The sequence below is a fragment of the Pteropus medius genome, unplaced genomic scaffold, assembly GCF_902729225.1.
Source record: "Pteropus medius unplaced genomic scaffold, Ma_sr-lr_union100, whole genome shotgun sequence".
In the NCBI taxonomy this organism is placed as follows: domain Eukaryota; kingdom Metazoa; phylum Chordata; class Mammalia; order Chiroptera; family Pteropodidae; genus Pteropus; species Pteropus medius.
The window spans coordinates 15,544,422-15,564,061 of record NW_024350319.1 but is presented as its reverse complement, the minus strand read 5'-3'; the positions used below and the strand labels follow the sequence as shown (position 1 = coordinate 15,564,061).

At 32.3% G+C, this 19,640-nt stretch overlaps 1 protein-coding gene across 3 annotated transcripts in view; it reads right to left on the bottom strand.

Moving 5' to 3' along the window:
* Positions 1 to 319: 319 nt before the first annotated feature.
* Positions 320 to 19,640, bottom strand: part of PRKACB (protein kinase cAMP-activated catalytic subunit beta) — a 109,618-nt gene continuing 90,297 nt past the window's right edge. For all 3 annotated transcript variants that reach the window (XM_039838688.1, XM_039838687.1, XM_039838689.1), the window contains exons 9-10: positions 9,110 to 9,274; positions 320 to 3,626 (exon numbers count right to left, since the gene is read on the bottom strand). In XM_039838688.1, the coding sequence (XP_039694622.1) occupies positions 3,501 to 3,626; positions 9,110 to 9,274 (291 nt within the window). In that variant the 3' untranslated portion in view covers positions 320 to 3,500. The remainder of the gene's footprint in view (positions 3,627 to 9,109; positions 9,275 to 19,640) is intronic.

Here is a 19,640-nt window from a genome sequence, read left to right as displayed (position 1 = left end):
TTCATTGTTATAATATATGGATGAAGGCTCTTGCAGTGTCAATCCTTTAAAGATGAATATTTTCAACGTTATGTTAGGAACAGTTTATGTTAACAGCATGAGGAAGAAGTAGAAACACGTTAGAAACTATAAAATGAATCTAGTAGTTTCTTAGTAAACAGTTGGAACAGACTGGTGGACATTCCTTCCCATTTCCCTGTTCCCATCACCAAAAGATCAACTCAAACAGAGAGAAACTAGGAACCTATAAATATCTGTAGTATCTGCAGAAAACAAATCAGAAGAGAAGGGAACCAAAGAGAATTCAGGACTCAATAAATTGTTTTATCCTGTGAAGATACTTTAATTTTACAGTTATTGATTATTTAAAAAACACGGCTGTTTTCAGCATTTCCTAGCTACTGCAGTGCATAGGAAAGTCCATTCTAAACAAAGAAGTAATTAATGAAATAACAATACACCTTAACATTTTACATTGATAGGTTACAGGTTACAAGGTGTTTTCACATACATTATTTCATTTGATTTTTACAATAAGCAGAAAAAACAGTCAGTGGGAAAGAAAAATGATTTTTTTTTTCAGGCTTACAATGAGTATTTTCAGGCCAATGGGCAGTTGATACAAGAACTTATCAAAAAACATGACGGCAATACCCACAAGCCACAATATCTTTTTTTTTTGGTAGGTTGACAGTTTGATATCAATTGGATATTTAGCATCAGTGAAGGAGGAAGGAATCATAACAGACACGAGGTTCTCATGATATTCAAAGAATTTTAAGAACACCATAAGAGATAAGAAAGATGCCCTAAAATATCACCTTAACAAAATTTACTTCAAAGCATATTATCCCTTCAAAATGTCAAATATAAAGAATCTTAGCATGTGAAAGTTAGAAGGGACCTTAGAAACTGCCTAATGGAACTCCTCCATTTCATGGATAAGAGAACTGAGGCCAAGGTCATGCTAATAGTGACAGATTAGGCCTGAAACTTGGTCTAGGGCTCCTTCTTCTACAAGCCATCTCATTATTTACTGAATAAAAACATAATTTCTTCTGTTTCAAATAAAATAATCTGAGGTTAAATACTGATTTGTGCCACTTATTTCTTATTCGAGTTTTTATACTGTTTTTGGCTAAACTGTGGCAGAAACAGAATTTTGTATAATTTTCAGATACTCTAATTCAGTGTACTTCATTGGTTGGAAATAGACTACCTCAATATATTTAAAAGCTTATTCATGTTCTTTAAATAGGGAATAAAATGGAATAGCTAAATAGCCCTCAAAACCAATGTACTGCCTACAGATCATCTACCTGGATAGATTCTATAACAAGTTGTACTGGACAGTAGTAATTTCATTTTAAAAAAATTAGAATTTATAGAAATCTTTTTAATTACTGAAAACTAAAATGTAATAATCAAATTGTCATCCCCAAGATTTATTAAAATAATTTTACAATAATATACAGCAAGGCTACCATTGAATTTGTAGCATACATATAGAATACAATGATCAGCATTTCTTGGGTTCTAAATGAAATAAAAAAACTAATTAAAATATTTTATATAAATGACGTTTTAAATTTATTAACATGATGATATATTTTTGTTTCATCAAACTTGCTACAGCAAAGTAGTTCATACTTGTCTTGCACATTTTAAATATAGGTGGACCAAAAGCTGAAATCAGTATCAGCTTGTCAATGACATAAACATGCGGAAACACTTGACAACCGAAAGACATACAGATTGATGCAGAGAACATCTCAGACGGGCTTTCTCAATGTCTTCAAAGGTTTTGCAAGGGTGTGGTAGAGATGAAAAGTAGTCGGTGACCTACCTGACATACTTATAATGAAGCAAATAGAATGCTTACATACATTAATATCAGATTGAGTAAAAACAACTCATATGCATGTAAATTGATGATAAAAAATGAACACAGTTTATTTTCAACTATTTTGATGTGTGGTTTTAGGACAGGTCACTGACACACAGATAAAACAAGATGGGAAGATTTAAAAGCAAAGAAAAAAAAAATTTAAAAAACTGAGTTAAGTCATGGATTCTCAACAAACACAAAACTAAATGTGCAAAAGTGCTTGAAATTTCCACATGACCACAATGTTGTTAAGTCAGTTGGCAAAAAAGTATATTAAAAAACTAAACTTCAATACTAAAATTGTATCTGCATTATCACACATTCTGTTTACTGAAAGAGGCTAGAAATTATTACATATCTAAAAATATCACACCTCAAAATTAAAATACAATTGTGGCAGTTTTATAAAGTTTGTCCCTCTTCATTGATGAGGCATAGGATGAAAACCAAAGTTGCACAGTGCCTCTATCCCAGGCTGACAAATATAATACACCAGATAACAACCTGGCAACAACTTCCTTGGTTCTTAACTGTGACAAAGCAAAGCAAAGCAAAACAAACAAAAAATCTCATTGAAGTAAGAGTTTGTTTACACTGTTTACAAGAATCAAGCCATTTGATTTAGCAAAGTACTTATCCACATTAATATTCTTTTTAGTTAGTTTCTTTTCCTTTAAAAAATTTATAGTGAGGACTTACTTGAGAAACTTAAAAATTTGTCACTTTCATTAGTCATGTTCTATTAAAATACTGGTTAAAACCGTTATGGAAGAGTTGAGGTTTAGAAATCTTAGAACTAACTCTTCTGTAATACCTACAGAAATGCTGGTACCAAGTGAGAGAATCTGGGTGATGATAATCCATATCATTAGTTTTTCCTGTGAATGAGACACATTTGTCACACTGCACAGGTTGGTCACTGAATTGCTCAAGGGGAGGATGATATAAAAAGAGGTGAAGGGAAATAGACCTCTGATCTATAGGAATCCAAATTTCTAGGTTTAACAACTCTTATTAGTCTGTCCAAATTTATTGCTAGAACAGTGAGTTCTAAGAAAGTTATTGTTTAAATGTGTGTACATTTCCTTGGTGATAAAACATTCTATCCTCAAAATTGTCAAGAGTTCTGACAACACTGAGTCTGAGCTACTCCAAGTAAAAATAATGATTAGAAAGTATATCTTTGAGTCACTGACCAACAAAAATATTGGCAAGAACTACTAAAAGCCGAACTTATCCTTCCCTTCGAATATCACATCGCCATAACACTGCCCATTTGAAACAACTACAAAATAAAATGGAGCACTGTATGGAAAAAAATAATAAAAATGAAAAAAGAAGAAACAGATGTAAGAGGAGAGAAGGAAACCAAAGAGAAGCAGGAAAGTGTCTAGTTCTGTGTTATGGCACAGACAATGCTTGCTTAAGTGGTGCCTTGTTACATAGGTGGACGCAGAGTGCACACACAGATGATGGCAATAAAGACCTCACTCAGTCGCTGCAATGAAGAAACTAGGTAACTGCTTCGACAAGGACGGTCTCAGCTCCACCTTATCTCTCAAGAGAGTGCAAAGACTGAGCATGAGCTCTGATGTCATCTCATTGCTCATCTTTAAAATTCACTAAATTCTTTTGCACATTTTTCTGTTATAGAGACACGGATATCTTCCTCTTCATAGTCATCAAAGTTGCTGGTATCCCCAGAGCCTCTAAACTTTGGTATGAATGGAGCTTCAACCTATAATTGAGATACAGAGAAAAATTGTGTGATATTGTGATTTATAACAAGAAATATATTTGGCCTTCATTCAGGTTTGTGGCACAGAGTTCCTAAAACCTCTTGGAATTTCCTAAATGTAGAGAGTGGCAAAGGTGTCTTTTGTTATGTAGTGCTGAGCCCTTAACCTGTGGGATCTGACAAGATCTCCAGGTTGATAATGTAAGAATTGAGTTAATTGTTTGGTGGTGTGGGAAAAAAAACACACATATTGGAATAAGAGGAGCAACAAATGCCTGAGAGTTTCCTTCCAAACGGGAAGGAAAATAAATTCTCACTATGACCACTCAGTGGTATCTTTAAATGTCTTTAAATCCCTAAATGATAACAGCATTAGAAAAAGCAGCAAATAGTAGGTTTTGCTATTCATCTCAACATTGTCATTCAAGGAATAGTACAGGCCAACACAATACTTGAGAGATTTCTAAGGTAATTAACTGTTGGCATCAAAATGCTGGCACTGAAGTTTTTCTTAATCGATTTCTTATTTCTAAAACCTTTATTTTTCTATCCCTTTTTTCTTAATTCCTTTTCTCCTAAGGTTACAGGTAACTCAGACTTACTTTTAATCCCCTGCCTTTTTAAATTCCCAGGTATATTTTGTTTACAATATCTGGCTATCAAAACTTTCTGGGTAGTTGGAAAAAAAACATATCTCTTTTAGAATTATAGAATTGTTAAATTCTGAACATTTTTCTCCTTGGATTCTAAAAATAAAATGTCTTCCCATTACTTAAAAGACAGTCTTTATAAAGATTAATGTGTTGTACTGAATATATTTGAGAAAAAGATTTTCAATGCTGAAAAAATAATATGACAATTTACACAGCATTTATAGTGTTTACAAATAATTATACACACCACTATTACTTTTCTTCCCCAATACAACACTGTGAGAGAGGTAGGGTAGGTATCCTTATTCCCATTTTGCAGATTATAAAACAGAAAATTGACTAATAAGTGGCTAAAGCAGGTCTCAAATTCATGATTCTTTACTACTGTTCCGGAGTTTTCTAATATCTATACAAGTAGTCTCCAAAGTATTTTGATTTATATGATTTTAATAAAACATTGAGTATATACCACCAATATATGTATATTTATTTACTTATATGCATGACTACACTATTCTAAGTTATACATACAAACAAGACATTTAAAAGGAATAAGGTAACAAATAAATAGGAATGTAAAGTCTAATATCTTTTTGTTTGCCAGCTGGTTGCCTTGCATACCCTGTTTTGGGGAGTAGATGCTGTTTGCACCATGAAGAATAATGATTTAAGGAGACAGTCACCTCATCTCAAGTCAGGAAGCAATTTAGGATCACACCTATTGGTACAATCATCTCTAGAGAGCGACTGTCCAGTTAGAGCTGTCCAGGCTACTTTCTTGTTTCCTGTCTTTCTGCTAGATGCCTTTGGCTACTTCACTGTTCATGAGTGTCAGAGAGTTAATAAAGACTGAAACTATTCAAATTTACTATTATTTTTACAGTGCTGCACATAGTTATAATTGAGACAGTATTAAAACAAATGGGTATGTTAAAGCACTAAATTATTTCTACTTGTAAATTATCCTGGGATCTCCAAGTCCATTTCTATTGATAAGAAAGATTTACTGTTGATCAATTTGCCTAATACTATAACCTGGTTGTTATAGTGTGCTACTTTTTGGCAGACAAGCTATTTGCTCCTAGGATAAGTCAAGCCCTAGGAGCAGTATCAAATGAGTAGTATCAGTTCAGTTCTAAACCCTTTTAAAGGTAAATGTTAAAAATACAATACACGATGTTGCATAGATTACTAAATGTTTGCTAAGTAACAGCAGAAATTTTTATTTCTAAATATTATATGAAAAGATTCAAAATGTATCACAGATCTTTCAATTAATAAAATGGACAAACCTTAAGCAAATCTAATAAATACATCTAAATGTAGCATTAATTAAATATAAATATGACAATAAAGATAATATAAACAGTGATAATTACAAAGGTATATGGATGATTTTATAGGAAAGTATACATTTCTAAAATTGACTCAAGAAGAGGCAAAAACTTGAAGAGACCAATATCCAAAGAATTAGTTTGTTAAAACTTCCAAGGAATAAATAAAAGATAATTCCTATGTTTCTTAAATATCCTAAATAATAAAAAACATGGAAAATTTCCAAACTTGTTTTATGAATCCATATAATCAACTACCAAAAAACAAAACCTACAGGTCATAAAATAAAATTTATGACTATGAAGTGAAAAATTCTAAATAAAATTTTAGCAAATTGATTTCAGGCTGACACTAAAATAATAATACTCCATGATTAAATGGTATTCACTTCAGGAATATAAGGATATCTCACCAATATACTTCTCCATAGTAACATGTCAAAGAAAACATAAACTGTATACTAGGAATCAAAGATATTTCCTTAACCTGATCAAGAATACTTCATATTTAATGATAAAACAGGAAAGGTATTCCCATTCGAAACAGGAACAAGACAAGAAGCTCAACAGCCCTGCTATTTTAAAACATTATTCTAGACATTCTAGTACAGATAATAAAACAAAATAGAAATTTGTCAATAAAATCCAAGGGAATCAATGAAAAATCTATGGAAATCAATAACAGAATTAGTAAGGTAGCCAATTACAACATAAACATAGAAATCATACGTCTTCCCCTATATTCTACTCTAATGGGAAAGCAAACATTTATAATAGCACCCAAAAGACAAATTTAAGGAATAACTTTAAGCAAAAATTGAAATTGTATGGGAGAGGTGTCTCTAAAACTTTACTGAATGGGAGAAAATATTTGAATAAATGTAGAAACATAACATGTTAATTATGAAGTATATAATTTAGTATTAGTAAAGGTAGAATTTCAAATACGAGGTCAACTAAAGAGTATTCAACAAATGCTGAGAGGGTAAGTGGCTAATTATTAAACAATAATAACAAAAAGAAGTTAGATCAAAAAGTCCTCAAAGAAAGCATAGATTAAATAAGTCAACAAAATGGAATCGTGTAGTAGGTCGTAATTGTGATATTAACAGTCTGAAGCTAAGGAGAAAGTGCAGGGTTGGAGCAATAGATCCTAAGTGGTAACGGAAGTCATGGGAATGGACTGTAGTGATGCAGAGCATAGAAAAAAAGAATGAATGTGCCAAATGTTACTAGAGGTGCTACCTGGATGGTGGGGTTATGATGATTTCAAATTTACTTACTCAACAAATTACCTGATTATAATTATAATACCTATGTTTTATGAATTTAATGGTTAGTTTGTTTCTGAACCCCTTTTATGAGATGCAGAGGCTACGCTGCACTCACATGTCCTGGCCACTGTGAATTATGCTGCTATGAACATACCTCAACCAGAAAGAAAAATAGAGCCTAGATTAATCCATTTAAACTTTCTCCTCAAACTACTCTTCCTTTTGCATTCTCTACCTTAATCCAAATTTTAAGAATGAGAAAACTGATGCTTTACAAACTTTAAATATTTTGGTCAATATCACATTGCTAATGTTGACTAATCTAGGATTCAGATCAATGTCTACCTAACTGGAGTTCATGCTCTTTCTTTGCTGCCTTTTGAGAAAGTCTTCCTACCTCAAAAATGCTCAAAGCATAAAAGTTAAGCAGATAATTGTTAAAATCTATAACAAATTTATGAAAAATGTAGTGTTCAGTGGTTTAGAGCTTCACTTTAATAACAATATTAAAAGGTCTTTAAAGGGGTAATGTGATCCTGGAATTAGAGATTTGAAGAACTTAAAATCAAACATAGGTATTATTTAGCAGCTATCTGATTATATTTAAAGTAGTTAACCTTTCTGAGCTGATTTTCTTTAGTAGTAAAATGGAGAAAATTATAAAATTTTTCTCACTTCAAAGATTAAAATGAGAAGTTACAGAGAGTTGCTTTTAATTTATTACAAAGTACTGTACTGGTGCCAGAAAATTCAGAAAAAAATATGAAACGATGTCATGATCACATTGGAAGATATGTTAATGTAGGATCAGATGTTGTACATCTGAAACTAATATAATATTGTATGTCAACTATAATAAAAATAGATAAGTAAAAATGAAATAAAATAAAAATAGAAAAAATATGAAAATATGAAGTGTTTATTTATGAGATCTGAAATCTATTTTTAATTGCTAAGGACCTTGTTACTGACTACATAACATCTCCAGTTGAAATAGTGATGCTAATACCTATGTTTTATGAATTTAATGGTTAGTTTGTTTCTGAACCCCTTTTATGAGATGCAGAGGCTACGCTGCACTCACATTGTTTTGGTCTTGCTATATTTTTTATTTGCTGCATTTTGAAATTCTTTTAATGCTTTGTTTTTATAATCTTTTATATAAATATAAATTAGAAAACCTATGATATTAATACTTAGAGCATTTAAATTTTTTTTCCTAAGGGAATTCACTCATGTGGCTGCACAGCATTAATTAAATATGGCAAGCCCGAAACATTAGAAGTTTTGGGTTTATGAAAAAAAATTAAATATATTCAAGATGAAAACACTTTATTATTGCAAATTATCTTTAACTGGGTAATTAAGAAGTAAAAGAGATAAAAGTAATTCAGCACAGCAGAATCTTTTCTTAAATGTCCGAATTTATTACAAAAGTAAAGTAATAAAGACTGAAAAATATCTGATGAATCTAACAATTAAATGTTACAAAATCTGGCTGTTTGCCAATTCTGGGTTGAAGACTATATTTGTTTACATATTGTCTTTCTAATGTGGCTTCACATCAGTTTTGAAATGCAAACCCTTAGGACATTGTCTAATATATAATTATCATGGTATTGTGAAGAGTTAGAAGCATGAGTAGGAAAAATTTACCATGGAAAATATTTCATATTGATGGTCAAAACAGAATATATGCTTTCTCTTTTATCAGGGAGAAAACATATTTTTAAGTTGTGGGGTATAAAGGTCCTTTAAGTCTTGCATAGGATTGATTTAAAAGGTAAAAAATATTAAACTATGTGTTAAGTTGAAAATATTTTTGCTACATATAATGTATTTTTATTTTTTAAAATAATTTTTTAATTTTTCATTTACGGTTGACATACAATATTACAGTAGTTTCAGGTGTACAACATAGCAATTAGACATTTATATAACTTATAAAGTGGTCGCCATGATAAATCTAGCACCCATGTGACACCATACAGTTATTACAATATTATTGACTATATTCCCTATACTGTATTTTACATCCCTGTGACTATTTTGGAACTATAAATTTGTACTCCTTAATCCCTTCCCCCTTTTCACCCATCCTCCTGCCCAACCCCTTCTATTTGGCAACCATCAAAATGTTCTCTGTATCCATGAGTTTTTTTCTGTTTTGTTTAAACACCAACTTTAAAAAAGCTTTTAAATCAAAGAGAGAAAAGGCTCACCTTCCTCTGGTAAATAGCAATCCAATCTGTTGTAGCAAACCACTTGTGAGTTTTTATATCGCTGACACCATTCTTTAGATTTCCAAACCGCTTTGTCAAATCCACCTGCAGCAGGTTCCTTAGAAGGTCCTTGAGATCTGAACTGAAGTGTGATGGAAATCGAACCTGCACAGAAACACCATATGGTAAAACACTCACGATATTTCTGTTATGATTTCAGAAAGACTTTTTTAAGGGGCCAGGTCATTATATGAACAAAAGCTGTTCTCTTAGGGGCCTTGCTTTGGTCATGAACCCTCTTTAAGAACATGTGTCTCAGTCCAGAAAAATGTGCATAACATACAGAACTTTTCTAGCAATGTCAGAAGGTTCACCCATCTTTAAGAGAGACCCTTTGGATCCTTCATTATAAAACTGTCTTAGAGACATACAAATTTAAACTTGTACTTTAAATAGAAAAAGCAGCATATAAGGATATCAGTATGCACATTTAAAAAAGAGATTATAAAATAGGAAGTCTAAAAATGATTACCAAAACCCACACTGCCTTTCACAGCATACAAAACCATTTTTCATTTATTAGTGGGTGACTTTTAAGCATAATTCTGCTATTATGCAATGATTTAAAAATAATTTAGATTGGTTTAAAAGCATTTTCCACCTCTTAAATTACAAAGACTTTACAACTAGTTGACTAGCCTCTAGTCTTAAAAAGAAATGAAAAACCTCAAAATAACTGAAGATGTTATATATTAGGCAATCGATAAAATAAACTATCATTTATAGGAGATCTATTTTTTCTTTAAACACATTTTTCTCCTTTGACTCTCTACTCCAGCCTGACTCCCAGTTCTCATCCTTTTATTAATATGGGTACTAACAAACTGAAATGGGTTCTGCTAAGGGATGATATTAAAAGGAATAGCTGCATCTATGCCTCCTTACTTTTCCTTCATTACTACCATCTCTCCACTATCGTTTTCTATTTGTTGCTTTCTTCCTCATTACACATGGAGGTATGTATGTGCATGCATCTATGTAGGCAACATATATCTACATGTGTATGCATGTTCACTTTCTAATCCCATTCTCCTATTATTGCACGTGTTGGCCCCATTTCATATTCTCACTCCTACTAAACACAGACAATATTCTCTGGATTATCATGGCCTCGACATCAAACTAACTATAGACCTCTGTAGAAAACTCTTTAAAGGGTTACTAGACCCATTTCTGAACTCCTTGCATTCTTTCTTTGGTTCTCTACAAGTACCATCATCACTTATAACTTGAATAGTACAGAATTACATTACCTCAGTTGATCTTCACAACATATTCATTCATTTACCTATGCTATAGTACTTGTGCATGTCTGTCTTTCCCAAACTGTGAACTTCTGGAGGGAAGGAGCTGTGCCATTTTTGTGTTTTTATTCCTAGAATTTATTAGTTCATTTCAAATAACGTAGTTCATCCATTTGACAATTACTTATTAGGTATCTACTATGTACCAGGCATTGTTCTAGGTGCTGGATATACAGTAGAGAGCAAAAACAAAGTCTCTGATTTCATGGAACTTATATCCTACTTAGATATGACATGCTCAGTGAATATGGCATTAATTATTCTAAAGATGGAGAAACTAAGTTTCACAGACATTATATAACTTAGCAAATCGTTAGACTTTAAAGTGTCAGAGCTGGGACTAGATATCTAGTCTTATGATTCCTAGCCTCATGAATTTTGCTCCTTATCAGACTGTCTTCGAACATACAGAACTCCTTAATTTATATTCTGACTTTCAAAAAGCTCGACATACTTGATGTAGACTCTCATGTTCTCATAGTATAAGTTAAATCATCAGTATGCAAAATTAGATTCTATGGCAATGCTAGATTCATAACCATTGTCTTCTGATTGCCATTCTCATGCTATTCCGTGAATAAATGTTTCTGAAAGTGTGGCCCTAAGATCCACTTCCATTAAAACCAACTGGGAGAGGAGAGGGTAAAAATGAAGATTCCTGGGGCTTACTTCAGATGATGGGGGTACTAAGCCTGAAAATTTGAGCTTCTCTCTGCAAGTAATTCACATGTACATGAAAGCTTGAGAACCACTATTTGCAATTCGATTCACTTCGTTATGCAGAAATTTTATTTTTTCTGCTAGAAAAAAAATTTTAATGGATATAATAAACTAAAAACATCTTCTCACCAGAGTAAAATTAATATTTGTGGCGAGCAACCAAAGACTATTTGAAGGTTGAATAGCTAATAAATGACCAGGATTTGGGATCAACTCATATAAATTAGTGAATAAAAGCCTCATTTTTGCAAAGCTTTTATTACCACAGATTGTAATAGGTTTTTAGTTGTAAAAAACGTGAACTACCACCTTTTCTAGGGTTTACTTCTGACAAAATGGCTTATTAGTAGTTAGGCACTGTGCTAATGGGTTTATATGCACTGGCTCATAATCCAAAACACAACACTGAGGTAAGTATGATTATTATCCCCATTTTAAAGGTGATACAGCTGAGACCTACAGAGATTAAGTAATTTGCCCAAGACTACAGAGCTAATAAGTGGTAGAGCTGTAATCCTGACTCTGACTCCAGGGTATACACTTTTAATTTTCTGTACCATTTTCATGAAGTTATTGTCAGGAATCTTATAAAAGACTGAAATTTTCATCTGAAAAATATTTGCTGCACATTTCCTCATTTATCCTAGTTGGAGTAAAAACTAGAGATTGTGGGAGTATTCAAAAGGCACACTGTCTATTTGAAAAATAACATGATTTATCTACACAGTGGTTATACTCTTTGTTTAGATTCCAAAGAAACACTTATCTGAAGTAGACATATCATTGTTTAGAATACAGTTGGCATAAACTATTCAATGAAATGTGTTAGTTATTCTCCTCTTCATGCTTTTCATGGCAGACAGTAATGTAGTACATATAAATTATCTTCTGAATTTAGGTAATGTGCAATGCAATGCATGAAGAATATACACACCTAAATAAAGTAGTTCTTTATATTGTAATGCAGATAAAGTGATGGCCTTGAATTAGTTAATGTGTATGAGTATCTGTTTAATTTTCAAAAGAGTGATTCTCAAATGGTGGCAGAATAGGGGGAGCTATGATAGAAGATATCAGAATCATTTGGGAGCCTTTTCAAATTATAGATATATCCTCCTCACCTCCACATCACATCCTCTTCTATCCCAGAGAGTCTGATAGGTAGCCCACACTCTCATAGTAAGCCATGTTAATGATGGGAATCTATCACAGCCTTAAAGTATACTGGGTGAGAAATAATGAGAATTATTGTGAAAGTATTTTTTTCCCATTATTGTTCTGAAATGTAACCAGAAATACGGTTTCTTTGTTGACTGAATTTTCCAAAGAGCCATGTTAGTCTTTCAAACTACAATTAGAAAAAAACAGAAAATAACTTAAAATTATATTTTAAATGCATAACTTTTATTTATAGTATATTAACCTAGAAACACTGGAGATTTCTATAATGGGAAGAATGACTGATTTTTCCTTCAAAACTGTATCAATAAGAGTATTATTTCTATCACTATTAAAAGTGAAATCAGAATCCCAGAATATCAGAGTAAGAGAGAGCTTAGTTTAATTTAGTCTAAACTTTCATTTTAAAGATAAGGAATCTAAGCTCCAAGGAAGCTACCAACTCAGTCATTTTCACTGTTGGGAAAATAACTTAATCCTCCTGATTCTTACATATTTCTGCCAGTCCAAGATAGGTCAAACAATGCGAAAGTAGCTGCAAAGAGCCAGATATGGAAAAGAGATAGTCTAGATCCCTTAAACCATTAGATCTGAGAGATAAGATTATTGGAAACTAGAATAATTTAACATGAAAGAGGTGTTCGTACAACATGAAAGAGGTGTTTGTGCAACATATATTTCCTAGACTGTTTATTTGGTCTCTCTTTCCTAATATTTCCTGTTTAGAATTCTTTTCAAACTTTTAGAGACCGAGTTACTTTTGAGTAACTTTCCTAATGGTATGTTCTTGGAAATAAATCTAATTATACAGTGAGGTGAGACACACAAAACACATGATATGTATCAAAATAATCTGTGATAATTTAAAAAATACAGATGTTTGGAATACACAGAAGATCAAATGAATCATTATCTCTGACAGTGGGCATCCACTTCAAGAAAACTTCTTGAGGGCAGAGACCACACTGATCTGCTGTAACCAGCACCAGTCTGGCATTCATGATGAACTCAAGAAATATTTAATAAATGCCTGAATTCAAATCCAACAGATACTCATTGAACACCTTCTGTGTGCTAAGCACCGATGTTCTTCAAATATAATAGTAAACAAAACAAGACAAAGATTCCTGCCTTCAGAGAGTTTACATTATAGTGAGGAAGACAGATGATAAATAATAACTTAGCAACAAGAGTGAAACTTTAAAGATGTTGTCATCCTAGCACTCCTCTCAAAATCTTGCATTGTAAGGTCTTTAATTTTTTACTCTGAAGAAAATGGAGAATCACTGCAAAGTTTTGAAAAGAGTAACAGGATCTGATGTAATATTTTTAAAGACCCACTCTAGTGACTCAGAAGAGAGCAGTATTAGTGGAGGTGGTAAGAACTGGTTGAATTCTGCATATCTTCTCACGACAGAGCCAAATGTTTTTGTATGCATCAGTGAGTATTCCAGGGTGTTTTGGCCTGAATAACAGAAAGGACGGTGTTACCATCAACTGAGACGGGAAAGGCGGTGGGAGGAGTACATTTGTTAGGGAAAATAAAAATCTATCAATTTTAGACAGGTTGAATTTGAGGTATTTATTTGACATGGAGTGGAGATCTCAGGTAGGCAGTTGGATACAAGAATCTGTAACTTATGAGTCAGGTTGGACTAAAGAAATAAATTCAGAAATTATCAGCTGGCATTAAAAGTCATGAGACTGGATGAGAAGACCACCAATGGAGGATGTGCAGAGAAAGAAGAGCAAAGGACCAAGCCAAGGAGATTAAGAAGGAAAAATCAATAATGCAAGAATAAAACTAAGATTATGAAGAATCACTGAAGCCAAGAGAAAGGATAAGGGAACCACTGAACTAGAGTCTATTTCTTGCTTTGCCACAAACTACCTTTTGTTTTTGGTCAATTCTACATCTTGATTTATCTTCATAAAGGATGAGGGAGTTAAACTAAATAAAACTGACCAGGCTTGCCATCTCAAAATTCTACCAAGTTATTTCTTTAGTAGAAAGAATATCTGGCTTCTAATCTCAACTCCAGTTACAATCGTGCTCTGTGCTTTGGGGAAACCCCTTTACCTGAGTCTCAGTTAACTCATCTATAAAATGATGACAGTACATGTCATTTGGCAGGTATGAAAAGAAATTAAGTAACTTTCATGAACTGCCTTGCATCACGCCTAGTATCTTGTAGGCACTAATTTAGTACATTTTTCATTTTTTTATTCTTTCCAAAAGAATAACATTTTATGATCTGAAGCAGAATTTTTTAATCAAAAAAGAAACTTGGAAGACAGTAATATTTATCATCATGTTTCCAAACAACCCAAAAACAGTCTGTGCTAGAAATCAGTTGGAGAATGCAGGAAGTTCCTCCTTTCTTCTTGTCTCATGCTCTACCTGTTAATTTATAGAACAAACACTTTCTTCTTATGGTACTTAAATTTGATAGAGGGAGGGAGAAAATGGACAACTATAACCCTGTTTTATAAAGACAACATTGTGAACATAGCTGATATCTTAAAGAACTTTGTCAAATTATATTATGTAATATGTTAAACCAATTATGAAACTCATTCTGAATTGAGCAAACTCAACAGAATATTTGTTCTGCTTTCAGCACCCATTATAAAATCTTGTACATTTCGGTTTTAGTAATGGATATTGTTTTGTAAAAATTTAAGAGGAAGTTATATCCAAAAGCCAACCAGTTCATGTTGTTATTGTAATCACCCTGCTGATTGAAATTCACTAACTCATTTACTGATGTTTGACTGAAGAAAAAGGGGAAAATTTTAGTGCTATTCTTCTGCAACTGACTGAGGAAAAGATCGTTTAACTAGTAATATAATCTTTTATGCATTAGGATAAATTTTACCGGGCTTAAATGACTCAAAAGAATTTGCACACAGCTGACAAACAGTAACAATATTAACTTCTGTCCACAAGCATGTTGTAATAAATTTTTAAAAATTATCTCTCTAAAAAAGGTAGTTCTAAGAAACCTACAACTCCAGTACAAAATTTATCTAACAAAAATTAGCACACACAATAGTTAATTTTCCAAAAAGCATAACAACTTTTCATACGTTAGGCTTTCTGTAGATAAGGTGCCAAGCTCCACACTGCCTCTTAAAACCTGAGAAAACTGTAATCAGTCTGGATCCTATAAATAAACAGAATCGCTAGGAAAAAAAATATTTAAAACTATTGGTACCACAGTTGTAGCCTCTGTGATCTGTTCTCTCACCTATGAGGGAACAGTGATAGATATAATACATCTAGACGGTTGCAGGGGGCTACACCCATCCCATCCTCATTCTCTCCCCTGCCAAACAAGTTGCAATTATTTGTCCACAGGACCATTAGAGTAAAGGGCTGTCTCAAAGCAGGTATTAAATGATCACATTTTAAAATGATCACATTTTAAATGATCACAGCAAGGTGTTAAAAAATGGCTTTGGGATTTATGCAAATGGAAAAAGTGCTTTTTGTATTTTATGAAAAGGACTTCTGAGTACTCTAAGTCTCTTAAACTATAGCCACAGCCAAATAGAAAATGGCATTTTAATTTCACCAAAAGCATAACAATGGCATCTTAGAAAAAGTACAGGGGTCTATCTGCATATGTGTATGTTCTTTAGGAAATAGAACATGTGCAGAAAAGAGAAAAGAGAGCAAGTGAGACTGCTACCCTCAGAAAGACCTGCTTGCAGGTTTGGCCCTTGCCAGGTACCTGGGAATTGGAATGGTAACAGTCCTCGCGCTGATAGAAATCTTTCCCTAAATGATAGCGGTAGCCTGCTGTCCCTAGACTGTTTACACGAATATTGTTTATCCTGAATATATGTTTATATTCTGGGAGTCTAGGATTTTGGTACATGCTATATAGAGGGTACATATGTGATCTCAAGAAAATCCTTGCACCCTGAGCCTTTAATGAACTTCTCTGGTAGACGACATTTCATCAGTGTTGTCACAATTTGTTGCTGGAGAAATTAAGGGCGTCTCTTGTGACTCTAGTGGGAGAGGACTCTTGAAAGCCTATGCTCGGTTTCCTCTGGACTTTGCCCCCATGTGCCTTTTCTCTTTGCTGATTTTGCTTTGTATCTTTCCGTTGTAAGGTACCTTACCATGAAGGTACTCATCATAATGGGAAATATTCATTCCTTGATTATCTCTATATGCTGAATTCTTTGAGTCCACCTAGTGAATCTTTCTAACCTAAAAATGATCTCAGAGACTCCTGATGCAGAAGGAATAGCCATTTTGCTGCTACTCGATTACCATTCCATACATGAATGTAAATTTCCCTTCAGGAAAAAAGTAAGCAACTCTTTGATCATTCTGTGTGTGTGTGTGTGTGTGTGTGTGTGTGTGTGTGTACACACACACATATATATATGTTTACAACTTGATATTTTGTATAGTGTTTCCTTGTACATTTTTGGTGCTAATTAAAAGTGGAATAATATTTACTTTATATATATGAAGCTAAGAGTCTTTAAATTATATGTCAAGACTCTAAAGTTATGTTTTTCACAACAGCTGTTACTTGACTGCCTTATTTACAAGTATCATTTTGTAACACAATATTAACTTTTATATCTTCAAGAGTAATGCAGCCAGATAGAGTTGCTGTAGAAACCATAATTGATTCTTGTCATAAAGTATACGGGCATTGATGCATGAAATTTAAAGACTATATACAAAACCTCAGTATACATATTGCTAGAATGAGGCATAGTTAATGTGGGAATCATAAGATTTTTCTGTCAACTATGCATTTCTAAACCTGAACCTTAACTTAAAGTGCATGAATAATTTGACATTTAAATAACACCTCGTCTGTTTTTTTAAAGGCAAAATATATGTAGGAGGGAATCTAACAAGCTGATTGATCATCTTTCTGTGCATTTAAAAATATCAGCTTGAGTTAAAATATTGTAATAGAGAAAGTACTAATGTTCAAATATATACACTTTAGTAAATTAATCACTTCATTAAATACATTTTATTTTAACTTTGATAAGTCACTGATACCTATAATCTTTATAACATGGTTTCAGAATGAAAATATAATTAACATAAAACATTACAAAAATGTTTAAAAAATTAGTAAAACAATTGTGAATGAAAAGTATATTCTTAAATGATATACTGTATCATTAAAACCATTAAAAATTTTAAATATAAGTATAGGATCCACAACTAAAGACCAAAATTGGGTTTTTAATGACTTGAACAATTAAAACAATTTTAAAACCTATTAATCTCCTATTTGGCTTTTAGCTACTAAGGAGCAAGACAATATTTCTGTAACGTGGAGTGCCATACATTCTAGTTTGGATTTGAGTGTTGAAGCAGATGGTTTTATTGAGAAACAATGAATATGATTTTATGTTTATATAATACATAGCCTGAAGATAACTTAATGGCAATATTCTGCTTTCATGAGTTCTACTTAATTTTACTTTTCAGAATTTTTGTAAGGGTTCATTTGAGCCAAACTGATGACATATGGCAGGGAACAAGATCTTAAATGCTCCCTGAGGATTTCTACTTTAAATGACTAAAAGGAAAAATGAATGAAAATAACTTTACATCCAACATGGAGAGAGCTAATCCAGCACTTTTAGTTAAAAACAAAACACTCTATCATATTTCTAAATAAATGAAGAAAAAATCAGATATTGTGATATAAAATTTCATGTTGCTACTCTACTAAGGCGACTAAGATTTAAATTGTTATGATTTTGGAATATACACAGATTTAAATTTTAAGCTAATATTGGATTCTTAATGTTAAAGTCTGATATGAAATAAAAACATATTCATAAACAGCTGAAAAAAATTTACACAATGTAGATGACTGGCAAACCGAGGCCAATTCATATAGATGAAGATATATTCATTTTAACTGAAGCAATTTTTTTTAAGTAAATGAAATTTAGTTGTGACAGCACTCTTGTCAGCTAATTTGATTCCTTTTATGAAGTTAAGTATAAATAAAAGCAATATAGTAAAGATTCAGGAACTTCGTAATTACCAGCGATTAAATTATTTGGAAGAATTATTTCTGCATTCTTAATCTTTGTATTGGTAAAATATGCTTCTCTCATTCAATTATTTAAAGTATTTTAGTTCTCTCATCATTCTTCGTATGACCTTTGGTTCTTATTCTTTCTTGAGATTTTACATAATCACTTATCAAATTCTTAAAAAATAAATCACTGCCTTGTTAATTTTTCTTGGTATTTTCTTTTGTTCATCTCAAAAGTTTTTACTGTGACTTTAATATTATGCTTAGTGAAAACAGTTACAAACATAAGAAATCTGAAGCTTAGAGATCTACAAAAGCAATGAGGACAGCAGTGATGCTTAATTACTTAAAATATAAATACTTCATTCTGCCTTTCTGTATTACCTTAGTGTAAAACTTTCAATAACTGGCTTTAATTTCCTTATCTATGAGAGGCATTTACTTTTTGACAAAACTTTTCCCATAAAATACAGTTAAGTGTAACTGAAAATCTTGTGATCCCAGTATGAGATAAGAAATATACTGTGTGGAGATGTGAATTTTGGGAGGCTAAACAGACTCATTTTATTGGTATCTTATTCTTACAGCCCAGCTACGCAGCATTCATGATTTACATTTTGGTCTTGGTAAATAGATAAATTACTAGACTGTGAACATTTAGGTTACCTTCTGAAGAGTTAACATTGTGAACTTTAAGTTCATTGATGCTGAAGATCAGCTTTCACACTAAATGTAGACTATGAACCTGGCTGAGATACAAAGAAATAGAGACTTTTTCTCTATCTCCTTCCAGATTCTTTAGGTTGATTAGGCTAATCTCTGCCTTAAAAGGTCACAAAATACAAACAAAACAAAACAAAAATGAATAAACAGTAAATCTACTCACGGTCAAAAAAAATTAGCTATTTCCGTATTTGCTAAAGATGAATGGCAATTATCATTACAGTCAACATGAATGATTGTTTATATCATTTCTATGAATTCCTATCTTAAAAATATCTATTATATATTTGCTTTCCATTTTGGGGTGTTTGACATAGTTAAAACAAGAAGTCTCTTTTAGAAAAGCAAGCACATATTAAAAAAAAAAAACATCTAAAACATCTCTCCAAGGAGATATCCACATGAAACAACTAAAAATTTTTATTTATTTGAAGAAATACTGAGAATTAGGGCTATGATCCTGTGTTATGCAAGTGATAAAAACACTAAAAATGGAAAACA